The sequence below is a fragment of the Pavona decussata genome, unplaced genomic scaffold (assembly GCF_977016875.1).
Source record: "Pavona decussata unplaced genomic scaffold, jaPavDecu1.1 SCAFFOLD_37, whole genome shotgun sequence".
In the NCBI taxonomy this organism is placed as follows: domain Eukaryota; kingdom Metazoa; phylum Cnidaria; class Anthozoa; order Scleractinia; family Agariciidae; genus Pavona; species Pavona decussata.
The window spans coordinates 2,217,209-2,233,229 of record NW_028145459.1 but is presented as its reverse complement, the minus strand read 5'-3'; the positions used below and the strand labels follow the sequence as shown (position 1 = coordinate 2,233,229).

At 36.0% G+C, this 16,021-nt stretch overlaps 1 protein-coding gene across 4 annotated transcripts in view; it reads right to left on the bottom strand.

Annotated features, from left to right (window-relative positions):
- LOC146483985 (mechanosensory protein 2-like) overlaps positions 1 to 16,021 on the bottom strand; it is a 55,072-nt gene that overhangs the window by 35,059 nt on the left and 3,992 nt on the right. Inside the window, exons 2-10 of one of the 4 annotated variants that reach the window (XM_085105306.1) lie at positions 14,314 to 14,319; positions 11,331 to 11,351; positions 11,050 to 11,153; positions 10,275 to 10,347; positions 9,774 to 9,856; positions 9,205 to 9,408; positions 8,175 to 8,230; positions 7,513 to 7,591; positions 5,111 to 7,172 (exon numbers count right to left, since the gene is read on the bottom strand). In XM_085105306.1, coding sequence (XP_084961432.1) covers positions 6,975 to 7,172; positions 7,513 to 7,591; positions 8,175 to 8,230; positions 9,205 to 9,408; positions 9,774 to 9,856; positions 10,275 to 10,347; positions 11,050 to 11,153; positions 11,331 to 11,351; positions 14,314 to 14,319 — 824 coding nt within the window. In that variant the 3' untranslated portion in view covers positions 5,111 to 6,974. Of the gene's footprint in view, positions 1 to 5,110; positions 7,173 to 7,512; positions 7,592 to 8,174; positions 8,231 to 9,204; positions 9,409 to 9,773; positions 9,857 to 10,274; positions 10,348 to 11,049; positions 11,154 to 11,330; positions 11,352 to 12,766; positions 13,270 to 14,313; positions 14,320 to 16,021 lie in introns of those variants that run through there. The other 3 variants (XM_085105305.1, XM_085105303.1, XM_085105304.1) reach the window with 3 other exon arrangements.

The following is a 16,021-nucleotide window of genomic DNA, read 5'->3' as shown; positions in this document are numbered from 1 at the left end:
AATATTAGTTTTTTTGTTTATAACTTCATTTCACCGTCGGGGATTAGGCGTTTCTTGTTAAATCACTGAAAGAAAGCTAACAATACTTTATTCATTTATTTCATTTATTCAATTATTTTGCCATTAACCAGAAATACAACCACAGTATACAGAAATACATTAAAGATAATATACAATATTCCTACTACATTATTTACAAAATCAAATGTGGTAAAGGTAAGGAAGCCTTTATAGAAGCCGGGGGCTTGTGAACTATAGGCTTCCTGAAACTATGGAACTTTGAGGGCGCTTAGAATAATAGAAATTGACTGAAGTTTACACAACTTACCTCTTAGTTCGTTTCTTTCGACGAACGTATGATAGTCATTTAGAATTAACTCAAACATTCACTTAAATAGCGTCTATTTCGCATATTAATGTTCGCTAGAGTCCAGAGGGCACGCACGTTTAGGCGAGTTCATTAAAGCTGCATTCATAATTAAGTTTAGTAGCAAAAGGCAAAAAAAAAAAAATGCTTTTAAATTAACATTTTTCATTTCTTCCTCTTCAGAGAATAAACCTTGTTTGTAATCTTCCAAACTTATCTCATTTTTAATAACCACCTTTTTAATTCCTTTGTATTTCTTTTCTTGCAGATGTTTCACCCCGCATCCCCATCAATTTTAAAAGAAAAAAGTTTTGATCGCAATCTGGAAAATTCCATTATTTTTTTACCACCGGTTTCATTTTTTAAACATACCGATGATCGTTTTATTCTTTACAGTTTGAATTCCTGATGAGTGGTTAGAAACGTTGGAGGTATCAAATGTTTTTTTTAACATCTTGAGAATTATCCTTGTAAATTCCGTTTCTATTTCATACATTGATGAATCAGTGTCTGTGAATAACAGTTGTACTTTTTCTTTGGATTTTGGTTTGATATACTTATAATGAAAGTCAAACATTAGTTATTTGCTGATATCAAGAATGCACATTTCCAAGTAAACAGGTTCGTTGAAAACCAGTTTTTTTTTTCATATGTATCGCGATAAGGTTTTTATCAAATATTTTTAGTTTTTCAAAATTTATCTTGTTCACTAATTTTCTTGCTTGTTTTTCATTGTTAACTAATCTAACATCTACTTTGTTTCGAATGTTTTCCATCGTTTTTCCAAAACAGAATTATTGATTAGTTTGAAGAAATATTTTTCAAATTCAGATTTTGCATGTGTTCCTAGATTTGTATTCAAATCAATATATGGTTTAAGCCAATTACAATTATGAAATTTTATTCCTCTATGAATTTATGTTATTTCCATTCCTAAAGCAGTGTAAAGACGTAAATTTGAAGCATGCAATATATAGTTCTTACTCGGTACAAGATGCGGAATTAATTTTTCAACACCATTGATTTTAATTTTTTCAGGAGCAAGAGGATATTCATCATGTTTTTATGTAATTTGGAAGGATATTCGAGATCAACTTCTAAAATACAAGCCTTTTCTTCACATTTATTAAATTTGTCCCAGTTACTTAATTCTTTTTTTTTCATCCATTCAAATTCTCCTGTTGAAAGTTTTCTTGACATTGCCCAACCGTAAAGATTATTTGCATCAAGATATAAGATAAATTTGGATGGCTTAGAAGGATCATATTAATCTTTCATATACTTATTATTTGCTGAAGCATATCTCTTTGATATCATTGATATTCCTCCTCGAATACCTCTTTCAAACATGAGCTACATTTCAGAATCTTGTAAAAGTTGTAATTTTATGTTTGTTTGCTTCAAACAAGCATCCCAAGCAAGACCGGGAGCAGTGTAATAATCAACGGGATCTAATTCATAACTTTTTCTCAAGATTGTTGACTTAACTTACCAAACATGTTGACAGGAATTTGAAACGGTCAATAAATCTTAACTCAAATCTGATATTGATTTCTTTTTTTTTTTCATCCAACTTGAATTTGTCAACTATTAAATCTCTGGAAATGAAATATATTCTCATCCGCGTTTAGGATGCATTTTATATTTTCTCCACCTCTTGATAATTATTTAATAAAAAGATGAGAATCATATCCTGAAGGCTTGTGAAATATAAAAGGTAATATTTTTTTTGAATTTGAGATTACAGATATTATGAGCTGCTCCTCTATATTTACCAGTAAAATGACAATGATCCCCTACTTTTTCACCCTCATTGAATTCAATACCACATATATGACATACAATTTCGTTTTCAAATTGTTTTGATCTTCTTTTGTCATAATTTCTTTTTTTGGAAATTTGGAAATTTGGAAATTTGAAAATACTTTTTTATAAATCGTATTCGTAAGTATTTGAAGATCTTGAACAAAATTATCTGATGCATTATCGTCTTCAATCTGTTTTGAACAAATAAAGGGTTCCATTTCACAATTTATTGAATCATTAGCCTTGACAAGCAAACAGTATCCAGATGGAGTACGGTTTTTTGATATTTTTTAGTGAAAGAAGATTCTGGATTTTGAGAACAATTCTGAATCAAATTTGTAAAACATTCAAAATCAGCACACACCACAAAAAGCTTCTTTACTTTTCTATTATGGGTTTTAAAACAAAGAAGAGGATCCTTGGGCATGTCAATTCTGACAGGTTTATTTGACTTACAAAATGTAGCGTGTTTTTCCAACAATTCTTTTTTTGTCAAAATGAGAAAAACACATTTTACAAAAATATTTTCCCCATCGTGTTTATTAATTTGTGAGCTGATTTCACTATTAGACAATAATGTTTCGTTTTATCGTCTGATATTAATAACAAATCAATAGATTTGCAAGTATCTTTTTTATTAATTTTAAGTGAATAAATCTTTTTTATTTTCGTATCCATAAACATTAATTCCTGTCAAATCAGTAGTTCGTCTTTCAAATTTTTCAATATCATCAAGTTTAACTGGAAATTCAATCCCATCAAAATTTAAATTATATTTTTTTTTCAAATCACCAATTCTCACTTGATTATTCTCAAGAGGATTTAAATATCGCAAGATACACCATTTAAAATATTCATGATCTTTGTTTTGAATATTAACTGTGGCTTTTTTCGAAGCAAATTCTCTTGGAAGCCGGGAATATATGGATTTCCTTTTATGCGTTTATATTCAAAAGAGATTATTTTTTTAAAAATCCAGTTGCTGCCATTTTTGTTAAAGTTTTTCAATTTTTCAATTATTTCATCTGTTGCTTCTTTATAAAGCTTGGCTTCATTACTTGTTTCAATGTTTATTTTTGTCCCAGAATTAAAATAAGGTCTATCATCTATTTCTCCAGTCGCAAAATTATGGCAGGACAATTTACAATAAAGAATAAACCTGACTTTTATATTTTTATTTTCTTTTAAAAATTTGATATTTTTTTTTTATATTCTTGAAAAAAGTTATTGGATCAATACCACTAACTCATTTTGTCATAAAATTTTTTGTAAATCCCATGAGAGCTGTTTCCTTTTCATCAATTGATATATTCGTTATTTGTGAAAGTTAAATTATTTTTTCTTTTAAGGCTTGCAATTCTGGTTTGACTTGCTTTCCAATATATTAAGGAATTTTATGGAAACAATCTAAAATCTCTTGAATTTCAGCTTGTGAAACTTGATCTGTTTTCTTTTTTTCCAAACATTTAATTTTTTTATTCATTCTTGTACTCTTATTCTGGGGACGAGATTTATATTTTGGTCTAACAACTTTTGACGGTTTCATTTTATCCAATGATCTCATTTCTTTAAACCACTTTTTATTTTATCAATTTTTTTTTTTTTGGGTTATTTTTCTCTCCCCCAAACATAATTTCAGGCAAATAGCTTTTAATTTTAATGTTTTTAATTCTGCTTCAAATATTACTTCGAATTTTGCAACTCTCACTCGTCTATCATTTAATTCATTTTCAACGCATGAAATTGTTTTATTTCATTTCTTTTGTATAAAAGATTTGATAATTTTTTCCAAAGGTTTTTTTTTCATTTCGATCTTTTTATAACGAAACAAAAGCTCTGTCAACCAACATGGCTGCTACATCAATGTCTTTTGGATCTCTAAGGATTGGTTGCAAACCACCTATTGATTTTGAGAACTGTTTCGAAAATTAATTTCGCTGCTTAATTACGAATAATGAACATATGTCAGGAGCCAGGGTAATGGGCTCCTTTAAATGCCCTGTTATAGGCACTTGCTGAGGAGCACGAAAGCTAGTGTTAAACTACAAGTTTTCAGACCCATCGCTTCAGCCCATCTCTATTTTAGTTCCAGTTGAAAAGGCAGGACGTTTCGCCCCAAACCCAGAAAGAGTTTGACCACAACGTTGAAGCCAGTTCACCCCCTTACGCCTACATTTCGATTTCGACCCTTATATGTCCAACCCTGTTGAACCGACGGTTCAACGTTGTCGAACTCGAAATGTAGGTAACCCTGTACCTGTATTGAGTTCACCCCTCACTTTTAATAAAACGAATTTGATGGAAAACAACATATAAACGTGTTGTTAACACGTTAAACGTTCAACTCCGCTAAACCCAACTGTAACTTCTACGCAAGCCGCAACTTCACTAGCCTGCGTGACAGGCGCATGAAAAATATATAGAGCGCGAAAAAGAGCGGAAAGCGCGAGAGGGAGTCACGCTCTCCCTTGTGCCCCATATATTTTTAATGCTCCTGCTACGCATGCTAAACTTCACAGGTTTGTATTTAAATATTCGCAAGCAGTGAAAGAGACTGCTTCGCCACACTTGCACCTTGTGCTAAACACCTACGGAAGGGATATGATAATCAGGGATAACGCGTACCTGGGGCAAGTACTTGGCACCACTGAAAAAATGGATTGAATTCAATATTGAATAGAAGAAAAATACTCACAGACAGTAAGCAACTAAAGCAATTGCGAAAAGTAAGCCTGAAAAAATTCAGGCTTGAACGGGATTCGAACCCGTGACCACTGCGATGCCGGTGCAGTGCTTTATCAACTGAGCTATCAAGCCAACTGGGAGCTGGTCATATTCTGAGTTCGTAATAACTGCGAGGATCTTTCTTCTATTAATCTTTCATCTGCATCCGCGATCGTTTAATGAATTCAATATAAAGACAAAAAGAGAGACAGCTGGAGGCTGAAAAACTTTTTTTATTCATCAGAACCTACAGATTTAGGATTACAACTTACAGATTTCCTGTTTTACAGATTGCATATTATATACTGTCAGACTAAAGTCTATTATATTTCTATTTTATTTAGTTGTAGCAAAATGAATACATAACCTAGCGAACTTTAAATGAACGAATAATTTGAATACATAAAAGTCATTAAGACAGCCGCTGTAGTTTTTTCTAATCAATGCTTGGTTTATTACAAATGGTCTTTTTCGGGGGAAGAGCTGATGTTTCTGGTGTTACCCCTGGGAATTTTGAGTGCAGGAGTTTGTCCATAGCTCAAATGCTGACCTATATATCTATATTAGACAAAAAAATTTAATATCTACAGCTACCCTACCTTGAGGTTTATTCCAACACCGATGACTAACAGAATCATCAGGCAGAGAGAAATTTATTTATTTTTAAATAACTGAATGATCTGAATAAACATTCCTCCAGTGGACCTCTAAGGAAGTAATGTATATTTTGAAAGAACATGCACTTTAATAACATTTACTAAAAATTTGATACAGTCTTCCTGGCCTGGTGTATGCGCTACCTTTCAATTGACATGTTGTTGAAACATCCACATTGTTGACGTGACAGTTGACCCAAACAAAGCGATTCCTTGTCTATCATTTAATGGTAATTACTTACTATTTTTATTCATACAATGGTATGTAATATCTACTCACCTTTAAGGTGCTCAAAACAAGTTTGTTATAAACCACAACATTAAATAAATTAATCTTACTGCTAATGTCAGTGTACCAACCAGGGATCCCTGAAATTGGCTGCCAATGGAATCTATGAGATATCTGGAACACTAGAGGGCCTATAAGTATGGTATATCCTGGTATTACTGTTATTTAGTAAATAAACCCCTTCAGGTGGCTGGTATATTTGAGGATGATGCCCAAGGCTGAAAGACTTTCCAGAAAAAAAAATTAACAGTTGGCCAAAAAGCGAAGTTTTGAGGGAACTTTGAAATATTGAGGGCAATCTTTCAGCCGAGGGTATTGTCATGCATATCATCTGATATGCCAGCGAACCAGAAAGGTTTTGTTTTCCTGCCTAACTGTGGAAAAGACAAAATAGCCAGTGATGGTCATGGCATAATTTGGTGTCTACTGTCATTATAATAGAACAGTTGGGACCTAAACAAATTAATTTAACATTCTTTTTTTGTTTCTTCAAATTCCTGAACATCAAATGGATTGTTGTTGTCTTATAGCCGCCATCCGATTTTGTACCATGTGACATGATTTGTCCAGTGAGAGTGTGCAGGAATTATTTGTTGGTTATATCGTAGAATATAAAACCACAACATTATTAATGCTGTATAGACACTACCTAGAAATGAACATTCTCAAACTCATTAATAATTTGTGAAGAGAAAAAAAGAAAACTACTACCAAGAAGGCAATTTGGAATGCGTCTCTTCAGATTTCCAAATACATTGAAGTCACTAAAAAAAAATTCTGTATCTTGGTTTTTCAACCCACTTCCCAGTCTTGTCATCCAGGGTTTGACTACACATCACAAATGTACAGCACTAAATTGGCTAATGACTCATGGGGAACAATGACAGCAAATCAATGGTCATTGAAACTGGCGCTTGTACAATAATAGCTTTTCACAATACAAAAGTTTGATGAGCTCAAATTTTGACATTTTACCATGGTGACTAACCTTAGCCTACATGTAGTTCACAGTATAAACAATAAGTCTAAAACTATGGTAGCATTCCAAGTTGCATTCAGACAATAATCTGATTTTAAAGAATACTGAAATCTTCAGTTAAAGGCGACTGTTGTCTTCATACTGTCCATCTAGTCATTTGCCTTCATTTGGAAGAAATCTGGACAAAAAATTGACAGGGAGAGGGAAAATAATGGTGGAATTTTTCTCAGCAGAGATGGTGGTCAGTGTTTGCAAGTAGCGCAGCTGAAGAGCAGACGGTGACTCTGAAATGATTTCAGCAGCTTCCTTCAGTGCACGAGATGCATTCATCTCTCCCTCAGCAGCAATCACCTGAAGGAAATAAACAAGCAAGCTAGTTACCGGTATATTTAAGAGATCTTGCAATCCTTATTTCCTCTCACTAAGTTTCATATTGTCAGATAAGGAAAGCCCACATGGGCAGCACCTAACGCACCTACTCAGCAACAAATGAAAGTTATGCCACTAGTACCAAGGTCACAAAGGATGGATCAGAGAATCAATTCTGCAGTGTATGTTAAAGTCCTAAAGTGAACCCATGGATTTTCCACCGAGCGTTAGCCCTAGTAAGGAAATGGGAGATTGAATGAGGCAAAATACTCAAAATCCTCTTTTTGGGGGCTGATACAGGTTAAGCTGACAGCACTTTTACCTTAGCACGAGCCTCGCGCGAGGCTTCAGCTTCAGCTGCCATGGCTCTCTGCAACTGCTGAGGAAGACGAACATCCTTCCTACATAACCCAAACAACAAACAAACAAAGGTCGGTTTTTAACAGGTCTTTGATCAAATATAATAAAATAAGCATGCAAGGCATGACTTAAATTCTTCACTTATCACACTAGCAATATTGATAAATTGAAGGGGTGAGTGGAATAAGGCCCCAACTGACTTTTGATGTTAGGTCAAATTCTCCTTTTGTTTCACAAGGAAATAATTTGGAAGGAGAAACAAGCAATTTATCACAAGTCACATAAGGCTTTTTTTTCCAGGGATCCCTTCAACTGAAGGGCTAAGAGCATAAGCATCAGTTGTAGTATAAAAATTCATTATTACAATCATAATAATTATAATTTTAATTTAGTGACACAATAAAAATATTGACTTGAGCCTAGATATTAAGGTATCAAATGAAGGACAAGATAAGGTAAGGTAAGGTAAGGTAATGTCTTAAATTAATGAGGGTAGCACTTAGCAACTTTAAGCTAACAATAAGCTGTAGCCATCCAAATTAAGCTATACAGTAATCACAAACTAACAATTACAAGACATGACACAAGTTAACACAGAGAAAGATAACAAAGTAATCAACTTACACTTCTACACGCTCCACCTTTACTCCCCATGGGTCAGTGCCCTCATCCAGAGATGACTGTTGGAACAAGTGAATTATGCTAATTATTATACTGAGTTGAGGTTAATTTTTAAATGGACTATGTCAACCCAAGCACATGCTCACGTTGATCAGAGGCACTTTGAAATAGTTGACCCAACGTTTTCGAATACCATCAGGAAGTTGTTTTCATCCGTTTGAATCATGTTCACCTTCAGTAAGTTTTGGCTGAATTTTTATTTACAAATGCTCTTTGGTAATTGCAGAAGCTGTTTGTTGCAATATTTTCGTAAGCTTCTGCAATGGAGGAAAAGCAAAAATCATGCAATGAGTTGTATGCAAATTAGTCTCAATTGGACTCTACTGTGCATGTGCCTCAGCTGACATAGTCCTTTTAAGGGTGGGCCAGCCAGGTGAGTGGGATGCACTGTTCTTAACAAGATTTTGTCTTCAGGGCCCATTTGCTGAAAAAAAGGGGGTCCTGCAGGAAATGGAGGGGGTCAGAGTTAATCACTGTCGCTAACTGGCTTGGAGAAAATCCTTTGGGATTTCTCCCCCTTCCACTTTGTCAAGGCTAGCTCTCTACTTGATGGGAACTTGCAGCATGTCCACTCAAGGTGCTTGTTTGGGAATAATAACAAGGTTCAAATTGAGCTGGAGTATTCACTTTTTGGTTGAAAAATTTCTCAACTTACTAACTTTTAAAAGTCGTTTTGTTTTGTAGCATCCCAGTGCACCCTTTTCTTGGTTTTTAATGTGCCATTCGATTTTTCCTGCAGGATTGCCACAAGGCCGCAGCCTGGTCATAACAATGAACCTGGTCTTGTATTTATAGATCTGCAAAAAATCAGTCTACCATCTAGGCTGGATCAAGTTGGTCAATTCACCCATTTTAACCTTTTTGCACCACTTACCTGGTAAAGGCTAACATGCATCAGTCAGCTTGTAGCTTGGGCAAGTTGATCAGTAAGTTCTAGGTATATTTAATTTAGAACAAAAATAATGATACACACCTGCATAGTCTCACTTATAGTTTCTCTTTCACCCAAGATCTCACTCAAGTTCTTGGTTCCCAGCACATTACGCAGGGTGGTCTGTGCTAGCAGACGGGTGGAACGATTTGCATTCTCCACGTTTGTAATTGACATGGTGGCATTGTATATTCGGAAGTACACCACAGCATCTACTGCTACAGTCACACTGTCCTTTGTCAAAACCTGCAGACAAATCACAATGGGGGCCTTATCTAAGTTGGCTGCATTTTTAAAAATCTAAAAGAATACAATGGTGGCTTTATTAACCAGTCCGTCAGGGGTGATTCAGGTCTAAGGTTTACCTTAAATTTTTTATTTTGTTGGTCACTTACCCTAGAACTTCGTTAAGAAAAGTCCTCCATGAATGGTAGGCTCAAATTCAAATTTAATCCGAATAAGTAAAGGAGAGATAATGACAAAACAACAAAGTGTGAAAAGAAACTACAAAAACCGTGGTCGAACAACAAAAAAACCTTGTACGTGTCAACAAATTGTATCCGCTATAATAATTCATTTTTATTTTTAATTATCGCTATAATAACTTGTACCTCTTGGGGTGGTACATCAAATGACACTACTCTCAAATCCACTTTCTGATAGGAGTCAATGCAGGGTAGGACAAAGAACATGCCTGAAAAAACAACAACAGCAGCAGCAGTTCAGGATTGAAGAGTTCGTTTTTAAGTGGCAAACAAAATTCTATGACTTTTTTGTGACATCTAATATAACCCAATTCCATGACCTTGAAATTGACTGTTGAAGTGAACCGCTGACAAGAGGACTGGTGAAAACAATCAGTGAAATGCCCCACTGGCTAAACATCTTAAGTAGTTAACACAAAGTTTACCAAATTTCTTTACTTTTCAACCATCAACTAAAAACAAATTTGGGAAAAATCTGAAACTCCATGATTTGTCCATTTTCCAAGGAAATATTAATTTTTTTCAAATATCAGGGACCAGAATTTTATTCTGCAACTTTTAATTATCAAAGGTTAGTAAAAAGGTGTTAAACTAGTGGCAAAATGAAACATTAAAACCTAATTTTACCTGGTCCTTTTGCTCCCCCAGGCAGCAGTCGACCAAGACGAAATATCACTGCTCTCTCATATTCCTGAACAATCTGTTTAATTTAAGCAAATAAATTGATTTATTATTACATAAGGGGCTACCTTGTTTATATAAGTGTGTGTTGTATTCAGGTCTTTGTGTTTTAACAATAACAATAGAACTCAAGAGGGAGAAGAGGCAAAAATGTAAGAGTAAAACAGGATTTGGGAACTAAATTTTGACAGCACTTGCCAAAGAGGCGAGTGTACATGCCCTAATAAGGACTGTACCAGGAAGATTTGACACTTGTCTTGGCAAGTGGGTAAGTGCTAATTTCCATCGAACCCGATAAAATATAGAGTATTCATGATCACTTTATAAGCCATGCGCTTCATTTAACTTTGAAAGGTACAGATTATTCAACAAGCAGCAATCATATGCACTGAAAATAGGAATCAGGAGAAAAAGAAAAACTATTACACCACAATAATTTGCATGATGTTTTCTAGAAGGATAAGTGCTGTAAAACTGACAGAAAAATGTGTGGGAAATGAAAAGCTCACTCTGCCTGCCACCCATCCTCTCCCCCCCCCCCCCCCCCCCCAAAAAAAAATACATATATACATTAGCAAAAAAAAAAAAAAAACAAACAAAAAAAATCCCGCATTAAGTCAAAATAAATACAATAAAACAAATTTTTTTCCCAACACTCCTGCATTGAGATGTTAGTATTTTCATAGTTATTTTGGCTAGATCTGCAAGCATATACACGTACCTTAACACAGAAGCATAGTGACAGTGGCAAGGTACAAATAAACATCAAGAGAGAGACAAATGTCAGCACATAATCACATATGCCTCGGTTTTCAGAACTACCACCTGAAAATACAACATTCAAATAAAATTAATTAACAAGTTTTCAACTGTAAACTACCTATACTAGTCCTTCCTGTCTGTATAACAATGTTTGGATTATTCTATTCTAACCTGCTAGTCCTAAATATGCTGTTAGTCACACAGTTATGCTAGAACTACTTGAACTAACTAGAAGATTACCATTGTCACCAACAGCTCCATCTGAAACAGAGAAGATGTCAATGTATTAGTCAAAGAACAATGTCTGGTGATAATAAATAACCTGCATTCAAGGATGCAGTCACTAGTGACTTGCTACATTAGCATTAGCGACAGAACTTTTGTCACTGCAGGCTCATTGTTTATTAATTTATTTATAGGTGACAGAACTTGTAGCACTGTAAGTATTTTAGATAAACACGCAATCATTACAACTGCAAAACATAGGTGGCCACACGAATATTGAATATAAAGGCCATTTTCAGTTAGCTAAGAACATCATTCTTCTTGTCTTTACTGTGATTCTCTATGACATGTTTTCTGAACGGCTTTGGCCGTAGTTCTTGTTTTGTCGGACATAAGGAAAAAAACGAGAATACAATAGTAATAATAAATTAAAATCGAAATATTTAACCCTCCCTTGAAATTAGGCTTCTCACGTTACCGTGATAGCACAATAATATATTAACAAACTGATAGGTGCGCAATTTGTTAAATCCTTGTTTAAGTGATCAATCTCGAGAACTTTTTTGTTTCAGAACTACATCATTCCTAAAAAAAAAATGTACATTTATGTTTCCTTGACAGCACTAAAATAAGGAACCAGCGAAAATTGATTGACGTTCAGCTCGATTAATTTTTGGAAACCAAGGCAAAGAATATATTATGGAGGCAATAATGATCACAGTTATTAAATGCTCTCAGGTTGAAAATAAGTGGCTTCCATTAGTAATTATGTCTTGGCTTCGTCATTCTCGCCAGAAGTATAGCAAAGGAAAACATGATTTACTATAATTTGCATTTTAACGCCAAACGAAAAAGCATACGAAAATGTACATTATTACACCTCACACGCTTCAAAATGTCTCTCTTTTGTTTGTCTGCGATGTATTAATTGTACAACGGCACTTTGAGCGAAAATTCCCAAAATTGCGTGAAATACATTTCTAAAATTATTGTTTTGTGGAATATCTTCAAAATAATATGAATATAATTTAAATTATACAAAGCTTTATGTGTAATACAACGCGATCAGGTTGAACGTATGTAAAATAATAATTCACCAACCAACTTTTGACAGATGCTAAAGATGTTCGTAGATGTTTGATCTATTGTCAGGCAAATAAAAATTTTCTCCAGTCAAAATAAACGTTTTATTGCAAGATAGCGGGATAAAAGAATACTATCACAAAGGAAAATGTTTTGACCAAAAAAGAAGAAATCCAATTCGTAAAACTTTCGAATGGTGATCGGGAATTCGTCAAATTCGAGACATCAGAACATTATAATGTACTCAGCCTCAAGAAAGATTATTGCTTGAAATCAATAGCTTACAATGCAGGTCTTCTTGCTAGCGTGCATTTAGTGCGATTAAATTACAAACGATAAAAACGTATTTCGTTTAACTATTGACTTACTTGGTTCTTGAATTGCGTTTTCCTTGCGATTTATTTCCATAAGGATCCTTCAACCCTTCCCGCTAAACTGGAACACAATATTGTCATGTGATGTAGCAAGCAGGTGTTTCTACACTCTACTGTAAAGGCTGCATAATTTTCACCGGCCGACCATAAATTACACTTTTACAAATATGTCAATTCATATCACGTGAGGCGTTTTATACGCCGATAGCTAAGCGTCATTAACAACGATAATTACATCCTCAGATCTATGTAAACATTCACCTGCTGGCTTCACGGGAGAGATTCAAGGTGAATGAATAATTTACGCCTTTCTGGAAAGTACTGTGTTGCGTGAACATGTCAGTCATAAACATGATAAAGCTAACCCGACAGAAAATGTCCGTAAGGGCATAAATAATTTTGGCCAGTCTATATGAATTCAAAATACTTGGCACGTAGAAAGAGATTGAAAAGCTCAAGATGGTCACTTGTCGACACTCGTTCAGGGCGCAGAAAAGAATCTCGTATGTAACAACTCTCCAGGTTCGATTCGAAAGTTGAATGATATGATCAGACATACAACAACACCTATCCGATCATGCATGCCGCTGAATGTTCGCTGCACGCCTTCTAATTTCTGTGAATGTCGTAAGTTGATGTAACTTTCCAATGGCATTTTACGAACTTTTATACATATATGTGCCGATGCAGCGAAATCTCAAGAAAAAGTTTGCTCTCTAGGATTTCAGCTTCCCACTTGCTAAGCTTCAACGCGTTCAGAACGCTGGGACCGGAGCTCGCCCAAAATTTTGTCGGGTAACACTTCCATCGAGTCACCTGTTAAGTCGCATTCATGTTAATTTTGTTTCGAACTTTTCAAGTGTGTCACCGGATTAGCAAGAGGGTTAAGTTTTGTATGGAGGTCGAAATGGTTGATCTCAATAGCACATGACCAAAGTTGTATTATCGCAGACGCCATCACAGATCGGACAAATCCCTCAAATACGCTCGCGCCGCATGGAGCAATCCGCTCGGTGAACTAACGGATCTCTTGGACGGCTTACCAGTACGTCGTAGTGTATTTCAGTAGTTATTCTATTTAGTTTCCAGCCATTATAAGCCCTTTTTCATTTGTAAATGCTCTTTTAAAATACTCTTTAACAGTCAATTTATCAGGTTTTAAGCCATGCTTTGCGAAACAGAAATCCTCATGACGATGCTGATGATGACAATGGTGATTAGTTTTCACGTACGAGATTGTTCTCATTTATTCATCTGCATTTGCTTCACGAGCTGAAGGATAAAACAATTTTCTACGGGCTTCATTATTACCGCAACAGCCATTGTTTGGAGCCCCTTGAAGTATGCAGTACGGGCCAAAAGGAAGAACTTTGGTTCCAACCTGTTTCTGACCGCATACAAAATTTGCAAGGAAGCAAAAAAGAAAACAACTGAAAACTAAGCATTTTTTGAGTTTTCGGCCATTGAACCCTTCTAAACTAAGCCTTCGGGAATAATTTAGGAAAGTCATTCCTGTAAGGGAATTTCTCGCAGTTATCAACCCTTACCTTTCGGTCATTACACCATTTCTCAACTGAGGCTTGGGGAATAACTTGAAAAAGTTTGTCTTGTAAGAGAATTTTTCGCATTTGGAAAAGATTAGTGTTGGCACTGCCGCTGAAAAAGCAGTCGCCTGCACAAATTCGGCGTTTATAGTTTCCTGAACTTTTAGGTACAACCTTAGTTGAAAATTAATTAAACGACGTTATTCAGGTTTTTTTTTTCACGTCCAGGGGGCTTCTTCTGCAAAACCGTGAAAAGACCACAATTTCAAGAATTCTGTGTTTTCACAATCACGAGACAAAGAAAGACGCCGGATTTAGCGACGCTAAATCAAACACTGGAATTGAGTGAGAACCATGAGATCTCCGGTCGGAATATCTGTGAAACTACTGAGCCTACTAGACTGCGAGCGGGCTTTAATTAATACTTTTTGTTTAAATATGTTAGACAGTGGGGTACGCGGTGCGAGAATTAAGAATTGCGCTACTTCTGAGTGGCGAAGTTGCGAGCAGCAAGCCTTTGATACTTGCACCGAGCGCGCCATTTTTGGCTCGACCATCATGCGCCCCCACTCTCCCAATACGGTTTTTAGCGGTCTCGGTCATGTCACTTGACATTCCATTTCTTTCCATGTTTCGAAAATTAGAAATAAATCGAGATGAAAGATCATTTGGGCGGGGTTTGGATACAACAGTATATCAATCAGCTGGAATGTTGACCGTAAACCATCAAATCATCTAATGCCATTAGACAGTGGTATTTAAACACACCCGTGCAAGCTGGCCCTGAGAAACGAGAGTGTGATGCTCGCGCGCAAGAATACACTCTTTCTCGCATTTTGGGCACGCGCTTGTGTGTTGCGTTCCGCGCTTGATGTCTCGCGCTTCGCGCCAGTCTAAATAAACGCCTGTTACGCAGGCTACTAGGTGAATGGTGTCTCCCTCCTGAATTCTAAGTTTCCCTCCAAAGTGGCAGAGAGTTGTCTGATGGTGGGTGCTCCAAATCATCATGGAACAAGGTGTGGACTGGAAAAAGCTCACCAAGTTTCTGTGAGTACACTTGGCATAACTAAATAAACTCCTCAACTCTAACATTTTCCATTATCATCATTCATCATCAAGTCGATCTTAATCTGTTCTCAGTGAACGCCTTCCGCATTTGCCTGTCTAGGATGCGATGCTTTTGTTCCACCACACTGCAACCCATTTGCCCTACAAGTCAATCCAGGCAGCCGAGTTCTGGCAGGCCTACAGCTCCTCTTTCTGCCATGAGGCGGTTCCTAGCCCTCCAGCAATGACCAGCAAACTTCAGGCGCCTTTTGTTGATAACCTCTGGCACCTTACAAGTCACATTGAAAGCGTGACACAACAAGCGAGTGTAACACCCATCTAAGTTGTTCCCACGTGTCTTGGTGAGGGACCATGTCTCGGCGCCGTACAACAACTAACACTCTAACGATTGCCTTGAAAGGTGTACTTTTAGCCCCGGGGGAAAGTTTTACACACGGAAGCTCCGCCCCGAGGTCCAAACCTCTTTTCTACACCACTTTCACGGCAAAAGTTACTCCTTTCACATATCTACAGTAGAAACACTCCATCATCTGTTCGAGATATTTTAAAAGGCTCTTTTAAATACCTAAATGACAGTTTTCTGTACCCTTTTATATACCTCCATCCTGAAATAGGAATCCCTTTAGGCCAAAGCCAC